The sequence below is a fragment of the Bos mutus genome, chromosome 11 (genome assembly GCF_027580195.1).
Source record: "Bos mutus isolate GX-2022 chromosome 11, NWIPB_WYAK_1.1, whole genome shotgun sequence".
NCBI classification, from domain to species: domain Eukaryota; kingdom Metazoa; phylum Chordata; class Mammalia; order Artiodactyla; family Bovidae; genus Bos; species Bos mutus.
The window spans coordinates 13,247,150-13,265,979 of NC_091627.1; the positions used below are offsets into that span (position 1 = coordinate 13,247,150).

Sequence of the window (18,830 nt, forward strand, 5' to 3'; positions counted from 1 at the left end):
TAATTTTCTGTTTAGTTGATCTATCCATAGGTGTGAGTGGGGTATTAAAGTCTCACACTATTATTGTGTTATTGTTAATTTCTCCTTTCATACTTGTTAGCATTTGTCTTACATATTGTGGTGCTTCCATGTTGGGTGCATATATATTTATAATTGTTATATCTTCTTCTTGGATTGATCCTTTGATCATTATGTAGTGTCCTTCTTTGTCTCTTTTCACAGCCTTTGTTTTAAAGTCTATTTTATCTGATATGAGTATTGCTATTCCTGCTTTCTTTTGGTCTCTATTTGCATGGAATATCTTTTTCCAGCCATTCACTTTCAGTCTGTATGTGTCTCTTGTTTTGAGGTGGGTCTCTTGTAGACAACATATATAGGGGTCTTGTTTTTGTATCCATTCAGCCAGTCTTTGTCTTTTGGTTGGGGCATTCAACTCATTTACGTTTAAGGTAATTATTGATAAGTATGATCCCGTTGCCATTTACTTTATTGTTTTGGGTTTGGGTTCATACACCCTTTCTGTGTTTCCTGTCTACAGAAGATCCTTAAGCATTTGTTGGAGAGCTGGTTTGGTGGTGCTGAATTCTCTCAGCTTTTGCTTGTCTGTAAAGCTTTTGATTTCTCCTTCATATTTGAATGAGATCCTTGCTGGGTACAATAATCTGGGCTGTAGGTTATTTTCTTTCATCACTTTAAGTATGTCCTGCCATTCCCTCATCGCCTAAAGAGTTTCTATTGAAAGATCAGCTGTTATCCTCATGGGAATCCCCTTGTGTGTTATTTGTTGTTTTTCCCTTGCTGCTTTTAATATTTGTTCTTTGTGTTTGATCTTTGTTAATTTGATTAATATGTGTCTTAGGGTGTTTCGCCTTGGGTGTATCCTGTTTGGGACTCTCTGGGTTTCTTGGACTTGGGTGATTATTTCCTTCCCCATTTTTGGGAAGTTTTCAACTATTATCTCCTCAAGTATTTTCTCATGGTCTTTCTTTTTGTCTTCTTTTCCTGGAACTCCTATGATTCGAATGTTGGGGCATTTATCATTGTCCCAGAGGTCTCTGAGATTGTCCTCATTTCTTTTAATTTGTTTTCCTTTTTTCCTCTCTGTTTCATTTATTTCTACCATTCTATCTTCTACCTCACTTATCCTATCTTCTGCCTCTGTTATTCTACTGTTGGTTCCCTCCAGAGTGTTTTTGATCTTATTTATTGCATTATTCATTATATATTGACTCCTTTTTCTTTCTTCTGCTGCTGCTAAGTCACTTCAGTCATGTCCGACTCTGTGCAACCCCATAGATGGCAGCCCACCAGGCTCCCCCATCCCTGGGATTCTCCCGGCAAGAACACTGGAGTGGGTTGCCATTTCCTTCTCCAATGCATGAAATTGAAAAGTGAAAGTGAAGTCACTCAGTCATGTCCGACCCTCTTTCTTGCATCTTCTCAATCCTTGTCTCCAGGCTATTTATCTGTAACTCCATTTTGTTTTCAAGTTCTTGGATCATTTTCACTATCATTATTCGGAATTCTTTATCAGGTAGATTCCCTATCTCTTCCTCTTTTGTTTGGTTTGGTGGGCATTTATCCTGTTCCTTTACCTGCTAGGTATTTATCTGCCTCTTCATCTTGTTTATATTGCTGTGTTTGTGGTGGCCTTTCTGTATTCTGGCAGTTTGTGGAGTTCTCTTCATTGTGGAGTTTCCTCACTGTGGGTGGGGTTGGACAGGTAGCTTGTCAAGGTTTCTTGATTAGGGAAGCTTGTTTTGGTGTTCTGGTGGGTGGAGCTGGATTTCTTCTCTCTGGAGTTCAGTGAAGTGTCCAGTAATGAGTTATGAAATGTCAGTGGGTTTGGAGTGACTTTGCTGCTACTGCTGCTAAGTCGCTTCAGTCGTGTCCGACTCTGTGCGACCCCATAAACGGCAGTCCACAAGGCTCCGCCGTCCCTGGGATTCTCCAGGCAAGAACACTGGAGCAGGTTGCCATTTCCTTCTCCAATGCATGAAAGTGAAAAGTGAAAGTGAAGTCACTCAGTCATGTCCGACTCTTCGCGACCCCATGGACTGCAGCCAACCAGGCCCCTCTGTCCATGGGGTTTTCCAGGCAAGAGTACTGGAGTGGGGTGCCATCACCCTTTGGGCAGCCTGTTAATTGAAGCTCAGGAATATGTTCTTGTCTTGCTGGAGAATTTGCGTGGTATGTTTTGCCCTGGAGCTTGTTGGCCCTTGTGTGGAGCTTGGTTTCAGTGTAGGTATGGAGGCTTTTGGATGAGCTCTTGTCGATTAATGTTCCCTGGAGTCAGGTGTTCTCAGGATTTGGACTTAAGCCTCCTGCCTCTGGTTTTCAGTCTTATTCTTACAGTAGCCTCAAGACTTCTCCATCTATACAGCATTGATGATAAAACATCTAGGTAAAGGATGAAAAGTTTCTTCACAGTGAGGGACACTGCCTTTGATTGCATTGACCCTATAGATCAAATGGAGGAGAGACCTGGCTCCATGATGATATTGAGTTATCCAGTCTATGGGCAAAGTGTATCTCTATTCATTTGTATTCTCTTTAAATTAACTATGAATTAGTCTGTAGTTTTTAACTTACTGGTATTTTGGTAAATTCATTCATATGCATATTTTACTTTTTAAACTGTTATGAATAGTATATTAAAATTTTCAATTCTCAGTACTCACTGCTAGGATATAAAATATCATTGATTTTTGTTCTTTTTTGACCAACTTTATAATGCTGCTACCTTGCAAAATTCACTTAGTAAAAATATATTTAGAGAAGGATTTTTTGTTTTTCTTGCCCTCTTTTTTGGTCTTCTGTTAGATTAGTTTATACTATTTATTTCATCTACTTATCGACTTATTACATATATGTCTTTTCTTGTGCATCTAGTTTTTACCCTGTTTTTTCATCTTGTCCCTTTGTGTGTGTGTGCCTGCACTATGCAAGATGTAATATGTTTACCAACATTATACAGAAGCAGAAGGCTAATTAGTATGTAACCAGTAGCTGGAGTGACATGCAAGGCTGTGGTGATGTCCACGACTCTAGTCTGTTTGGGATGTAAAGTTGGAAATCACAATATTTTGAAGGAGTTTGATATTTGATACATGTATAACATAGTATGATGTAACTTTCCTCATTATTCATTTATTTCATTCCATAAGCTCTGACTTAGATCATTCCTTTGGTGAATGAAGAGTCTGGCTTTATTGCCTCTCTTTCCATGGGCTTCCACCTAGACTTCCATTCTTCGTGTATTTTCATGGACATTTTCAAAGTTCGGTTTTTCTCTCTTCAAAGGAGCAAGCCATAGGCACGGGAGAACCAAGACAATGCAGCCTGTTAAAATTAATGCTTTGTAGATCATAAAGTAATCTTGATCAGACAACTGACACAGGAGAAGACTTCAGGGTGTACTATAATATTTTTAAAAGTTTTACCTTATTGAAGAATTAGAGATTTTGTGTTAATGGATCATTCAGTTAATTCAACAAGAGATCAACTAAAAATTTAAAAATTTAAGAAGATTAATGTATTGATGTTATATATATTCTATGAACTGATAAGCATAGATGTAGACTTGCAAGTATTAATGCAATAAATATATTTTAGGAAAAGAAAGCTCTAAGATACCATGCAAAATAAATCCCATTTATGTAAATACATCCTAAAAGATGATGCTTTTAAACTGCTGCACTCAGTATGCCAGCAAATTTGGAAAAATTGCCAGTGGCCCCAGGACTAGAAAAGGGCAGTTCTTATTTCAATCCCAAAGAAAGGAAGGCCAAAGAATGTTAAAACTATAGTACAGCTGCACTCATTTCACATGCTAGCAAGATTATACTCAAAGCCATTCAAACTAGGCTTCAGCACTTTGTGAACCAAGAACTTCCAGAAGTCCAAGCTAGATTTAGAAAAGGCAGAGGAACCAGAGATCAAATCGCCAACATCTGTTGGATAATAGAAAAGAAGAGAATTACAGAAAAATATCTACATCTCTTTCATTGACTATGCTAAAGCCTTTGTGTAGATCACAACAAACTGGAAAATTCTTCAGAGATGGGAATACCAGACCGCTTTACCTGCCTCCTAAGAAACCTGTGTGCAGGTCAAGAAGCAATAGTTAGCATGGGACATGGAACAACCGACTGATTAAATTGGGAAAGCAGTACATAAAGCTGTATATTGTCACCCTGCTTATTTAATTTATATACAGAATGCATCATGTAAAATGCCAGACTGGGTGAATCACTAGCTGGAATCAAGATTGCTGGGAGAAACATCAACAACCTCACATATGCAGATGACACCATTTTAATGGCAGAAAGCGAAGAGGAACTAAAGAGCATCTTGTTGAGGGTGGAAGAGGAGAATGAAAAAGCTGGCTTAAAACTCAACATGGACAAAACAAATATCCTTGCATCCTGCCTCATTGCTTCTTGGCAAATAGATGGGGGAAAATTGAAAACAGTGACAGACTTTATTTTCTTGGGTTCAAAATCACTTCATTCGGTGACTGCAGTCATGAAAATTAAAGACACTTGACCTTGGAAGAACAGCTATAACAAATCTACATAGCATATTAAAAAGTAGAGACATTACTTCTCCAACAAAGGTAATTTAGTCAATGCTATGGTTTTCCTGTGGTCATGTCCATATGCTGGAGGTGGACCGTAAAAAAGACTGAGTGCAGAAAATAGATACTTTCCAAATGTGCTGGAGAAGACCCTTGAGAATCCCTTGAACAGCAATGTGTCACACCAGTTAATCCTAAAGGAACTCAACCCTGAATATTCATTGGAAGGACTGATGCTGAAACCCCAATACTATGGCCACCCAATGCAAAGAGCCAACTCATTTGAAAATACCCTAATACTGGGAAAGATTGAGGGCAGGAAAAGAAGGGGATGACAGAGGATGAGATGACTGGATGGCATTACTAATTCAATGAACGTGAGTCTGATCAAACTCTGGGAGATAGCAAAAAACACAGAAGCCTGGCATAGGGTTGCAAAGAGTCAGACACGGCTTAGCGAATGAACAACTGGAGTTGAACAATAACTCCAATATTCTGGCCTGGAGAAATCCATTGACAGAGAAGCCTGGTGGGCTACTGTCCATGGGGTTGCAAAGAGTCAGACATGACTGAGAAACTAACACTTTGATAGAACAACAATAAATATAAATACTAAATTTAATGAATAAAAACCATTTTAGAAGTATAAAAAATGAATAAAAGACAGGGGAAATACTTTGACTTTTTCATATTGTATTTGGATTTTTACCATGAACTAGATTTCAGTTCAGCTCAGTTCAGTCACACAGTCATGTCCAACTCTTTGTGACCCCATGAACCGCAGCACGCTGGGCCTCCCTGTCCATCACCAACTCCAAGAGTCCACCCAAACCCATGTCCATTGAGTCAGTGATGCCATCCAACCATCTCATCCTCTGTTGTCCCCTTCTCCTCTTGTGCTCAATATTTCCCAGCATCAAGGTCTTTTCAAATGAGTCAGCTCTTTGCATCAGGTGGCCAAAGGATTGGAGTTTCAGCTTCAATATCAGTCCTTCCAATGAACACCCAGGACTGATCTCCTTTAGGATGGAATGGTTGGATCACCTTGCAGTCCAAGGGACTCTCAAGAGTCTTCTCCAACACCACAGTTCAAAAGCATCAATTCTTTGGCGCTCAGCTTTCTTTACAGTCCAACACTCACACCCATACATGACTACTGGAAAAACCATAGCCTTCACTAGACAGATCTTTGTTGACAAAATAATGTCTCTGCTTTTTAATATGCTGTCTAGGTTGGTCATAACTTTCCTTCCAAGGAGTAAGCATCTTTGAATTTCATGGCTGCAATCACCATCTACAGTGATTTTGGAGCCCAGAATAATAAAGTCAGCTGCTGTTTCCTCTGTTTCCCCATCTATTTGCCACGAAGTGATGGGACTGGATGCCATGATCTTAGTTTTCTGAATGTTGAGCTTTAATTTATTGAAAGACAACAAACTAAGAAGGCATCTCCGCTTGGGAGAAACTCCATCCTCACATCCCAGGCTTTGACTTAGCTAGGGGAAACTTTAAACTAGTAGGAAGGGTCAGTAAAGAGTTCTTTCCTCATCTCCTTTGGGCTCACAGCCACTGGGCCTCATCATGACATTCTTCCTAAGGACAGTTTTCTCACCATCGGCCCTTAGGACCACTTGCATCAGAATTCCCTGGCCACATAGTTCAAGAATGAATGTCACTGGAGCTGGAGCTGTGATCTGCATCTTTAATAAGCTCACCAGGGGATACTAGGGGACATTAAAGTTAGGAACCACTGCTCTAGGGCATGTGTCCTGGAGGGAGAAACAAGAAAACTGAGCAATTAATACATGTTTAATGCATGTTTAATGTCTCTAACCAAGAACTTGGAGCCCTGTTCCCTTGCATCCCTTCCCTGGTGGACAGAGCACAGACTTCACGTCTTCATTACTGACATTGGTGAATTAAGGATCAAGCTATTTTTTCTCTGGTGCTGGTGAGTGATTCAGGACCACAGAAGTGGATAAATCTGGTCTCCAGTTGTCCTACAGAATTCTGAGAATCCAGTTCTTACTCAAGGCAGCTAGATCATTAGAGCTTAAAGTTCAGAGAACTGGGTCTCCTACACCAATAGCAGGTGTGTGTATGTGTGTGTGTGTGTGTGTGTGTGTGTGGTGGTATGTGTGTGTGTATCTGTATACTGGTGTTCAGCACTTCTCTGTGCTCTTGCTTATGATACATTTTATTACTAGTTCTTAAAGACTAGGGAGAAGGCATATCAGGGCATATCTCTTTGACACATCTTGGCAGCAACTGTTTTTATTTTGGGTTAGAGACCTCTTCAACAAGAGGATTTTGTTGAATCAGGAGGGTATTGGAGAATGATAAATATGAGTACCAGTAAAAATACATACAACTGCTAGTAATATTTTTTAGTTCGTAGAGCAGTGATATTGCAAAATTGAACTCTAAGATACTCTAAGTTCAGTTGATGGGTAAGCGTCTTCTTTTTCTTCAACTTTATACATAATGGAACTGGCTATTTATTGCTTATTTATTTTTAAAGAATTTTTTTTATGTGGATCATTTTTAAAATTCTTTGCTGAATTTGTTACCATATTGTTTTGTTTCCTGTTTGGGTTTTTAGCTGTAAGTCATGTGATATCTTTATACCTGGAACAGGGATTGAACCCACACCCCCTGACTTGGAAGTTGAAGTCTAAGCAGTGAATCGCCAGGAAATTCCTTGGCTGTGCATTTTTGCTCCACTTTCCTTCAAGAATTCGAAGGAAACATCCTCCTTATACTCTGTTGAAACATACACATTGTTGAAATGTCCTCCTTATACTTTACATACGAGAGGACTTTGAAGTCAGATTTCTGTAGGTCAGTATGTCACAACCTGAAGGTTCAGCCTTATGATTTTATGTACAGAAACAGAAGAGAAATTAGGGAGGTTTTAAACTTACTATTTCTCTGCTAAGACATTGTGATAATTTCTCTTTATTGAGATGATGGAAAAATGCCACTGAGCCATTTTCTTTTCTGTATCAAACTGTCTTCTTGGTTGGTAAATTCCTGCATTATACATGGTAATACCATTCATCTTAGGGCTTTTTGCAGGGACATGGCAATGCAGACAGACACTGGCATATTCATCAAGAGAAAGGACTCATTTATATACACCTGCTGCAATCAAAATGTGCTTCTTTCACTGTCCTTTCATTCCCAGCAGACAGGAGAGGAGCATGAAGAGGGAGAACCAGAGCAGCATGTCAGAGTTCCTCCTCCTGGGACTGCCCATCCGGCCAGAGCAGCAGGGCATGTTCTTTGCCCTGTTCCTGGGCGTGTACCTGACCACGGTGCTGGGCAACCTGCTCATCCTTCTGCTCATCAGGCTGGACGCTCGCCTGCACACCCCCATGTACTTCTTCCTCAGCCACTTGGCCCTCACTGACATCTCCTTTTCATCTGTCACTGTCCCTAAGATGCTGATCAACATGCAGACTCAGGGTCAATCCATCCCCTATGCAGGGTGCATAACACAGATGTATTTTTTCATATTTTTTACTGGTCTGGATGATTTCCTGCTCACCTCGATGGCCTACGATCGGTACATGGCCATCTGCCACCCTCTCCACTACAGCACCGTCATGGGACAGGGGCTGTGCACCTTACTAGTAATTGTGTCCTGGATTCTCTCCTGTGCCAACGCCCTGTGTCACACCCTCCTCCTGACCCGGCTGTCCTTTTGTGCTGACCACAGCATCCCCCATTTCTTCTGTGACCTTGGTGCCCTGCTGAAGCTCTCCTGCTCAGACACATCCCTCAATGAGCTGGCCATTTTCACAGCAGGAGTGGCCGACATCATCCTCCCACTAGTATGCATCCTGATCTCTTATGGACACATCGGGGCCACCATCCTGAAGGTCCCCTCCACCAAGGGGATCTGCAAAGCATTGTCCACATGTGGCTCCCACCTCTCTGTTGTGTCTCTGTATTATGGAACAATTATTGGACTGTATTTTTTCCCCTCATCCAGCACCTCCAGGGACAAGAGCACCATTGCCTCTGTGATGTACACAGTGGTCACTCCACTGCTGAACCCCTTCATTTATAGCCTAAGGAACAGGGACATGAAGAGGGCCCTGGAGAGACTCTTGCACAGGGCAAAAGTCTTGTCTCAATGATGTTTGCTTGTCTTTGTAACAGACACGTGTGTTCACAGAACCTCAGATCCTATATCCCTAGATTTGATCCCAGCATTGAATAAATATTCAGTAAATGTTTGATAGTTGAATTGCATTCCTTTACAATTATTGTCTATTTACTAACAGTTCATTAGCATAAACTGTGAATTTTGAGTTTATGTTCTTGATTTTTGATCTTGTCTATAAGGCTGAGAATATATAGCTGGTAGTACTTAGTCTCTCCCCTTATATCCTGGGAACTTATTTCTTTTTCAAAAATTTATTTACTTTGTTATTTATTTTTTATTGGAGGATAATTTCTCTGCAATTTTTTTTTGCTATACCATAGTGTGAAACAGGTATAAGCACATATATTCTCTCCCTCTTGAGCCTCCCTCCCTCCCATCCCCATGTTTTGCAGCCTTCTATGTCATCACAGAGTACCGCACTGAGTTTCCCGCGCTATGTAGCAGTTTCTCATTAGCAATCTAATTACACATGGTTGTGTACGTATGTCAGGGGTACTCTTTCAGTTTTTTCCACCCTCTCCTTTCCTGTGAGCATACTATGTGAAGGACAGGGGAGCCTGGTATGCTGCAGTCCATGGCCTTGCAGAAAGTCAGACATGTGACTGAATAACAGCAACTCCTCCTTCAACTGTGTCCAGAAATTCATTCTCTATGTCTGCATCTCTATTCTTGCCTGTCTAATCAGTTCCTCACTACCAGTTTTCTAGATTCCATGTATAGACATTAACATACAATATTTGATTTTCTCTTTACTCTGTATGTCAGACCCAGATACTTTGTAGACCCATCCACATGCCGGCATATGGCACAATTTTGTTGCATTTTGTGACTGTATAATATTCCATTGTATATATGTGCCACTTCTTCTGTATCTATTCCTCTGTCAATGGACATTTACTATTGTGCATTAAATAAATACTAATGAGAATCTACTGTACAGCACAGGGAACTCTGCTCAAAGCTCTGTGGTGGCCTAAGTGGGAAGGAAATTCAAAAAACAGGGCTATAGATATATATACATATGGCAGATTCATTTTTCTGAGATCAGAAAATAACACAGCATTGTTATGCAACTGTAGCCCAATAAATTTTTATTAAAAAGTTTCTTTGGAATAGCAAATGCATTTTATTTTTTTGAAATCAAGATTCTTCTCTTTTCCTTTTAGTGTTCATGACTTTTGTGTCCTATTTAAGAATATACTGCCTACCCTACATTTACCAAAATTTTGTCCAAAGTTTTCTTCAAAATAGTTTTACAGTTATAGTTCTTACTCATTTGACCCATTTTCAGTTATGTTTTGCATGCAGAGCAGCACAGGAGTCCATGTGCACTTAAGACATATTGATACTGAAGCATGCTGGTACCATTTCTTGAAACACTATGCTTGCCACATTAATTGCCTTGGTGCATTGAAAACTATTAATTGACCTTTTGTGTATTGATCTATTTCAAAATATTCACTGTTCTATTCATCTATATTCCTATTCTCATGCAATTATTTTTATTTTGCTTGCTATGGAGCATAAAAAATTTGAAATTAGGTAAACTGAGTATGACAGTTTCCTTTTCATTTTAAGATTTTCTTGTCTTCCCTTTTGCTTCCATGTAATATTAAGAATCAGTTTCTGCAAATGGGTTACTGACATACTGCCTTTGATTGCACTGACCCTATCAATTGGAGGAGAGACCTGGCTCCATAATGATATTGAGTTAACCAGTCTATGTGTAAAGTGTATCTGTATTCATTTGCATCCTCTTTAAATTTACCATGAATGAGTTTGTGGTTTTTAACATACAAGTATTTTGGTAAATTCATCCATAAGCATATTTTGCTTTTTAAACTATTTTAGTTAGTATATTAAAACTTCAATTCTCAGTGCTCACTGCTAGGATATAAAGTATCATTGATTTTTGTTCTTTATTCATCAACTTTGTAATCCTGCTACCTTGCAAAGCTCACTTAGTACAAATAGATTTGGAGAAAGATTTTTTGCTTTCTTTTCCCTCTTTTTGGCCTTCTTTTAGATTAGTTTATACTATTCATTTTATCTCTCTTATCGACATACTACATATGTGTCCTTTTTTGGCATCAGGTTTTTACCCTGTTTTTTCATCTTGTCCCTTTGTGTGTGTGTGTGCCTGCACTATGCAAGATGTGATATGTTTACCAACGTTATACAGAAGCAGAAGACTAATTAGTATGTAACCAGTAGCTGGAGTGACATGCAAGGCTGTGGTGATGTCCACAACTCTAGTCTGTTTGGGGTATAAAGATGGAAATCACAATATTTTGAAAGACTTGGATATTTGATACATGTATAAAATATTATGATGCAACTTTCCTCATTATTATTTATTTCATTCCATAAGCTCTGACTTAGATGATTCCTTAGGTGGATTAAAAGAGCCTGGCTTTATTGCCTCTCTTTCCATGGGCTTCCACCTAGACTTCCATTTTTCATGTATTTTCATGGACATTTTCAAAGTTCGGTTGTTCTCTCTTCAAAGGAGCAAGCCACAGGCATGGGGGAATTCAGACAATGCAGCCTGTTAAAATGGATGCTTTGGAGATAATAAAGTAATCTTGATCAGACAATTGACACAGGAGAAGACTTCAGGATGTACTATAATATTTTTAAAAGTTTTACCTTATTGAAGAATTAGAGAACCTTTGTTAAAGAATCACTCAGTTAACTCAGCAAGAGAGAACTAAAAATTTGAAAATTTATAAGATTAATGTATTGATGTTATATATATCCTATGCACTGATAAGCATAGAAGTAGACTTGCAAATATTATTGCAATAAATATATTTTAGGAAAAGAAAGCTCTAAGATACCATGCAAAATAAATCGCATTTATGCAAATATATCCTAAAAGATGATGCTTTTAAACTGCTACACTCAGTATGCCAGCAAATTTGGAAAAATCGCCAGTGGCCCCAGGACTAAAAAATGGAAGTTTTCATTTCAATCCCAAAGAAAGGCAAGGCCAAAGAATGTTAAAACTATAGTACAGCTGCACTCATTTCACATGCTAGCAAGATTATACTCAAAGTCGTTCAAACTAGGCTTCAGCAGTATGTGAACCAAGAACTTCCAGAAGTCCAAGCTAGATTTAGAAAAAGTCAGAGGAACCAGAGATCAAATCACATCTGATCACATCACATATTATCCAACATCTGTTGGATAATAGAAACATCAAGAGAATTACAGAAAAACATCTTCTCTTTCACTGAGTACGCTAAAGACTTTGACTATGTAGATCACAACAAACTGTGGGAAATTCTTCAAGAGAAGGAAATACCAGAGCACCTTACCTGTCTCCTGAGAAACCTGTGTGCAGGTCAAGAAGCAATAGTTAGCATGGGACATAGAACAACTGATGGTTTCCAAAATGGGAAAGGAGTACATAAAGGCTGTATATTGTCACTCTGCTTATTTAATTTATATACAGAATGCATCATGTAAAATGCCAGACTGGATGAATCACCAGCTGGAATCAAGATTGCTGGGAGAAATATCAACAACCTCACATATGCAGATGCCATCACTTTAATGGCAGAAAGCAAAGAAGAACTAAAGAGCCCCTTGATGAGGGTGGAAAAGGAGAATGAAAAAGCTGGCTTAAAATGCAACATTCACAAAACAAAGATCATGGCATCCTGTCCCATTGCTCATGACAAATAGATGGGGAAAAAGTGGAAACAGTGACAGATTTTATTTACTTAGGTTCAGAAATCACTTCATTTGGTGACTAGTCATGAAAATTAAAGACACTTGACCTTGGAAGAACAGCTATGACAAATCTACGTAGAACATTAAAAAAAAACAGAGACATCACTATTCTAAAAAATGTAATTTAGTCAAAGTATTGGTTTTCCAGTGGTAATGGACGGATGTGAGCATTGGGCCATAAAGAAGACTGAGTTCCGAATATTGATACTTTCGAAATGTGGGGCTGGAGAAGACTCTTGAGAGGCCCTTGGACTGCAAGGAGATTGCACCCGTCAATCATAAAGGAAATCAACCCTGAATATTCATTGGAAGGACTGATGCTGAAGCTGAACTCCAATACTTTGGCCACCTGATGCGAAGAGACAACTCACTGGAACAGACCCTGATGCTAGGAAAGATTGAGGGCAGGAAAAGAAGGGGATGACAGAGGATGAGATGGTTGGATGGCATTACTGACTCAATGAACATAAGTCTGAGCAAACTCTGGAAGATAGCAAAAAACAGGGAAGCCTGGCATGGTGAAGTTCATGGGGTTGCAAGAGGTGGACAGAGCTTAGCAACTGAAAACAACAAATGGAGCTGAACGACAACTCCAATATTCTTCTCTGGAAAATTCCACTGACAGAGGAGCCTGGTGGGCTACTGTCCATGGGGTGCAAAGAGTCAGACATGACTGAGCAACTAACACTTTGATAGAACAACAACAAATGTAAATATAAAGTTTTGTGAATGAAAACCATTTTAGAAGTATAAAAAATGAATAAAAAGACAAGGGAAATACTTTGACTTTCTCATATTGTATTTGGATCTCTACCATGAAGCAGATTTACTTAGAAGGCAACAAACTAAGAAGGCATCTCGGCTTGGGAGAAAATTCCATCCTCACATCCCAAGCTTTGACTTAACTAGTGGAAACTTTAAGCTTGTAAGAAGGGTCAATAAGGGGGTCTTTCCACATCTCCTTTGGGCTCACACCCACAGGGCATCATCATGACATTCTTCGTAAGGACACCGCTTTCTCAGTGTCGGCCCATAGGACAATGTGTGTCAGAATTCCCTGGCCATAGAGTTCAAGAATGAGCGTCACTGGAGATGGCACTGGGATCTGCATCTTTAATAAGCTCCTCAGCACATTCTAGGGAACATCAAAGTTTAGGAACCACTGCCCTAGGGCATGTGTCCTGGAGGGATAAACAAGAAAACTGAGCAATAAATACATGTTTAATGCATGTCTGTAACGTAGAGCTTTGAGCCCTGTCCAGTTGGGTCCACTCCCTGGTGGACAGAGCAGTCTTTATATCTCCATTTCTGATGTTGGTGAATTGAGGGTCTAGCTCTTTTTTCTCTGATGCTGGTGAGTGGTTCAGGACCACAGAAGTGGATAAATCTAGTCTCCAGGTGTCCTACAAAGAGTCTGCGAAACCAGTTCTTACCCAAGGTAGCTCCATTACTTGAGCATAAAGTTCAGAGAAGAACTGGGTCTCCTACACCAATGGCAGGTGTGTATTTGTGTGTGTGTGTGTGTGTGTGTGTGTATACAGGTGCTCAGCACTTCTCTGTGCTCTTGCTTATGATACCTTTACTACTAGTTCTTAAAGATGAAAGGAGAAAGCATATCAGGGCATATCTCTTTGACACCTCTTGGCAGCAACTGTTTTTATTTTGGATTAGGGAACTCTTCAACAAGAGGATTTTGTTGAATATTGGAGGATATTGGAGAATGATAAATTTGAGTACTAGTATCAAAGTGAAAGAGGAGAGTGAAAAAGTTGGCTTAAAACTTAAAATTCAGCCATTCTGACTGGTGTGAAATGGTACCTCATAGTGGTTTTGATTTGTATTTCTCTGATAATGAGTGACGTTGAGCATCTTTTCATGTGTTTGTTAGCCATCTGTATGTATGTCTTCTTTGGAGAAATGTCTATTTAGTTCTTTGGCCCATTTTTTGATTGGGTCATTTATTTTTCTGGAGTTGAGCTGTAGGAGTTGCTTGTATATTTTTGAGACTAATTCTTTGTCAGTTGCTTCATTTGCTATTATTTTCTCCCATTCTGAAGGCTGCCTTTTCACCTTGCTAATAGTTTCCTTTGTTGTGCAGAAGCTTTTAAGTTTAATTAGGTTCCATTTGTTTATTTTTGCTTTTATTTCCAATATTCTGGGAGGTGGGTCATAGAGGATCCTGCTGTGATGTATGTCGGAGAGTGTTTTGCCTATGTTCTACTGCATCCAAAAGTCTACAAGCAATAAATGCTGGAGAGGGTGTGGAGAAAAGGGAACCCTCTTACACTGTTGGTGGGAATGCAAACTAGTACAGCCACTATGGAGAACAGTGTGGAGATTCCTTAAAAAACTGGAAATAGAACTGCCTTATGATCTAGCAATCCCATTGCTGGGCATACACACTGAGGAAACCAGAAGGGCAAGAGACACGTGTACCCCAATGCTCATCGCAGCACTGTTTATAATAGCCAGGACATGGAAGCAGCCTAGATGCCCATCAGCAGATGAATGGATAAGAAAGCTGTGGTACATATACACAATGGAGTATTACTCAACCATTAAAAAGAATACATTTGAATCAGTTCTAATGAGGTGGATGAAACTGGAGCCTATTATACAGAGTGAAGTAAGCCAGAAAGAAAAACACCAATACAGTATACTAACGCATATATATGGAATTTAGAAAGATGGTAACAATAACCCTGTGTATGAAACAGCAAAAGAGACACTGATGTATAGATCAGTCTTATGGACTCTGTGGGAGAGGGAGAGGGTGGGGAGATTTGGGAGAATGGCATTGAAACATGTATAATATCATGTATGAAACGAGTCACCAGTCCAGGTTCGATGCACGGTACTGGATGCTTGGGGCTGGTGCACTGGGACGACCCAGAGGGAGGGTATGGGGAGGGAGGAGGGAGGAGGGTTCAGGATGGGGAACACAGGTATACCTGTGGCGGATTCATTTCGATATTTGGCAAAACTAATACAATATTGTAAAGTTTAAAAATAAAATAAAATTAAAAAAAAAAAACTTAAAATTCAGAGAACTAAGATCATGGTATCTGGTCCCATCACTTCATGGCAAATAGATGGGGAAACAGTGGAAACAGTGGCCGATTTTATTTTTGGGGGGGCTCCAAAATCACTGCAGATGGTGATTGCAGCCATGAAATTAAAAGATGCTTATTCCTTGGAAGGAAAGTTATGACCAACTTAGACAGTACATTAAAAAGCAAAGACATTACTTTGTCAACAAAGGTCTGTCTAGTCAAGGCTATGGTTTTTCCAGTAGTCATGTATAGATGTTAGAGTTTCTATAAAGAAAGCTGAGCACAGAAGAATTGATGCTTTTTAAAAAATTTTATTTTATTTTTAAACTTTACATAATTGTATTAGTTTTGCCAAATATCAAAATGAATCCGCCACAGGTATACATGTGTTCCCAATCCTGAACCCTCCTCCCTCCTCCCTCCCCATACTATCCCTCTGGGTCTAACTGTGGTGTTGGAGAAGACTCTTGAGAGTCCGTTGGACTGCAAGGTGATCCAGCCATTCCATCCTAAAGGAGATCAGTCCTGGGTGTTCACTGGAAGGACTCATGTTGAAGCTGAAGCTCCAATACTTTGGCCACCTGATGTGAAGAGCTGACTCATTTGAAAAGACCCTGATGCTGGGAAAGATAGAGGGCAGGAAGAGAAGGGGACGACAGAGGATAGATGGTTGGATGGCATCACTGACTCAATGGATGTGAGTCTGGGTGAACTCCAGGAGTTGGTGATGGACAGGGAGGCCTGGCGTGCTGCAGTTCATGGGGTTTCAAAGAGTCAGACACTACTGAGCAACTGAACTGAACTGAAGTGAAACTGCTATAAAGTACTGTAACTGCCAGTAATATTTTTACTTCATAGAGCAGTGATATTGCAAGATTGAGCTCTAAGATACTCTGAGCTCAGTTGACAGTTAAGCTTCTTTCTTCAGCCTTTATACATAATGGAACTGACTATATTTGCTTATTTATTTTTAAAGAAATTTTTTCCTGTGGATCATTTTTTAAATTCTTTGCTGAATTTGTTACCACATTGTTTTGCTTCATGTTTTGGTTTTTAGTCATAAGGCATGTGATATCTTTATACATGGACGAGGGATTGAACCCACGCTCCCTGACTTGCAAGGTGAAGTCTTAAGCACTGGGCTGCCAGGAAATTCCTTGGCTGTGTATTTTTGACCCACTTTCCTTTGAGAATTTGTTGATGAAACATCCTCCTTATACTTGATATATGAAAGGACTTTGAAGTCAGATTTCAATACGTCAATATGTCACGGCCTGAAGGTCTAAACCCTCTGATTATATGTACAGAAATAGAAGAGAAATTAGGGAGGTTTTTAACTTACTATTTCTCTGCTAAGACAGTGTGACACTTTCTGTTTACTGAGGTGATGGAAAAATGCCACTGGGCCAGTATCTCCTTTGTATCAAACTCTTCTTGGTTGGTAAATTCCCTCATTATACATGGTAATACCATTCATCTTAGGGGTTTCTGCAGGGACATGGCAATGCAGACAGACACTGACATATTCACCAAGAGAAAGGACTCATTTATATATGTCTGCTGCAATCAAAATGTGCTTCTTTCACTGTCCTTTCATTCCCAGCAGACAGGAGAAGAGCATCAACAGGGAGAATCATAGCAGCATGTCCGAGTTCCTCCTTCTGGGGCTCCCCATCCGGCCAGAGCATCAGAGCATGTTCTTTGCCCTGTTCCTGGGCATGTACCTGACCACGGTGCTGGGCAATGTGCTCATCCTCCTGCTTATCAGGCTGGACCCTCACCTCCACTCCCCCATGTACTTCTTCCTCAGCCACTTGGCCCTCACTGACGTCTCCTTCTCATCTGTCATCATCTCTAAGATGCTCGTGAACATGCAGACTCAGGATCAATCCATCCCCTATCCTGGATGTGTAACACAGATGTATTTTTTCCTATTTTTTACTAATCTGGATGATTTCCTGCTCACCTCGATGGCCTATGATCGGTATGTGGCCGTCTGCCACCCTCTCCACTACACCACCATCATGGGACAGGGGCTGTGCACCTTACTAGTAACTGCATCCTGGATTCTCTCCTGTGCCAGTGCCCTGTGTCACACCCTCCTCCTGACCCGGCTGTCCTTTTGTGCTGACCTCAGCATCCCCCATTTCTTCTGTGACCTTGGTGCCCTGCTGAAGCTCTCCTGCTCAGACACATCCCTCAATGAGCTGGCCATTTTCACAGCAGGAGTGGCCGTCATCGTCCTCCCACTAGTATGCATCCTGATCTCTTATGGCCGCATCGGGGCCACCATCCTGAAGGTCCCCTCCACCAAGGGGATCTGCAAAGCATTGTCCACATGTGGCTCTCACCTCTCTGTTGTGTCTCTGTATTATGGAACAATTATTGGGCTGTATATTTTCCCCTCATCTAGCACCTCCAGGGACAAGATCACCGTTGTCTCTGTGATGTACACAGTGGTCACTCTACTGCTGAACCCCTTCATTCATAACCTAAGGAACAGGGACATGAAGGAGGCCCTGGAGAGACTCTCGCACAGGGCGAAAGTCTTGTCTCGGTGTTTGCTCATCTTTGTAACAGCCACGTGTGTTCACACAAACCCCAGATCCTACATCGCTACATTTGAGCCTGGCAAGAAATGAATACTCAGTGAATGTTTGACCACTTGATTGCATTCTTTTACAGTTATTGTTCCCTTACAATTTATTAGTATAAATTATGGATTCTGAGTAGATATTCTTGATTTTTGATCTTGTGTATTAGATTGAGAAACTACACAACTGGTAATACTTATGTCTCTAGTCTTATTTCTCAGGAATTTATTAGTTCTTTTTAAAACATATCTGTTGAGCTAAAATCATCATATACACATTGTAAATATTTAATGTTTATATTTGATATTTTGATGTATATACATTGTGAAATAACCACTACAATCAAGTTCACATATTCATCATCATAGTTATCAGTTTAATCCATTTGTGTGTGTGTTTGTTGAGAAGATGTAATTTATTATCCACTTTACTAGTAAATATCTAGCATACAGTATGTGTGTGTTAGTTAAACAGTCATGTCCAACTCTTTGTGACCCCATGGGCTGTAGCCCATCAGGTTCCTCTGTCCATGAAATTCTCGGGCAAGAATACTAGAGTGGGTTGTCATTCCCTTCTCCAGGGGATCTCCCCAACCCAAGGGTCAAACCCAGGTCTCCTGCATTGAAGGCAGATTCTTTACCATCTGAGCCACCAGAAAAGCCATACAATATAGTATGTTTAACTATAGTCCT

At 40.1% G+C, this 18,830-nt stretch overlaps 2 protein-coding genes across 2 annotated transcripts; both read left to right on the forward strand.

Moving 5' to 3' along the window:
• The first annotated feature begins 7,782 nt into the window (after window positions 1–7,782).
• LOC102267055 (olfactory receptor 1J4) lies at window positions 7,783–8,724 on the forward strand. The gene has a single exon (XM_014480575.2). The coding sequence runs from the start codon at window positions 7,783–7,785 to the stop codon at window positions 8,722–8,724; it is 942 nt and encodes a 313-aa protein (XP_014336061.1).
• Window positions 8,725–17,187: 8,463 nt separating this feature from the next.
• LOC106701196 (olfactory receptor 1J4) lies at window positions 17,188–18,186 on the forward strand. Its single transcript, XM_014480565.2, has one exon. It carries the CDS (start codon window positions 17,188–17,190, stop codon window positions 18,184–18,186), a length of 999 nt encoding a protein of 332 aa, XP_014336051.2.
• Window positions 18,187–18,830: the final 644 nt, after the last annotated feature.

Coding starts and splice junctions, on each gene's coding strand:
- LOC102267055 (XM_014480575.2), top strand. CDS start 7,783: ATGAAGAGGGAGAACCAGAGCAGCATGTCAGAGTTCCTCCTCCTGGGA.
- LOC106701196 (XM_014480565.2), top strand. CDS start 17,188: ATGTCCGAGTTCCTCCTTCTGGGGCTCCCCATCCGGCCAGAGCATCAG.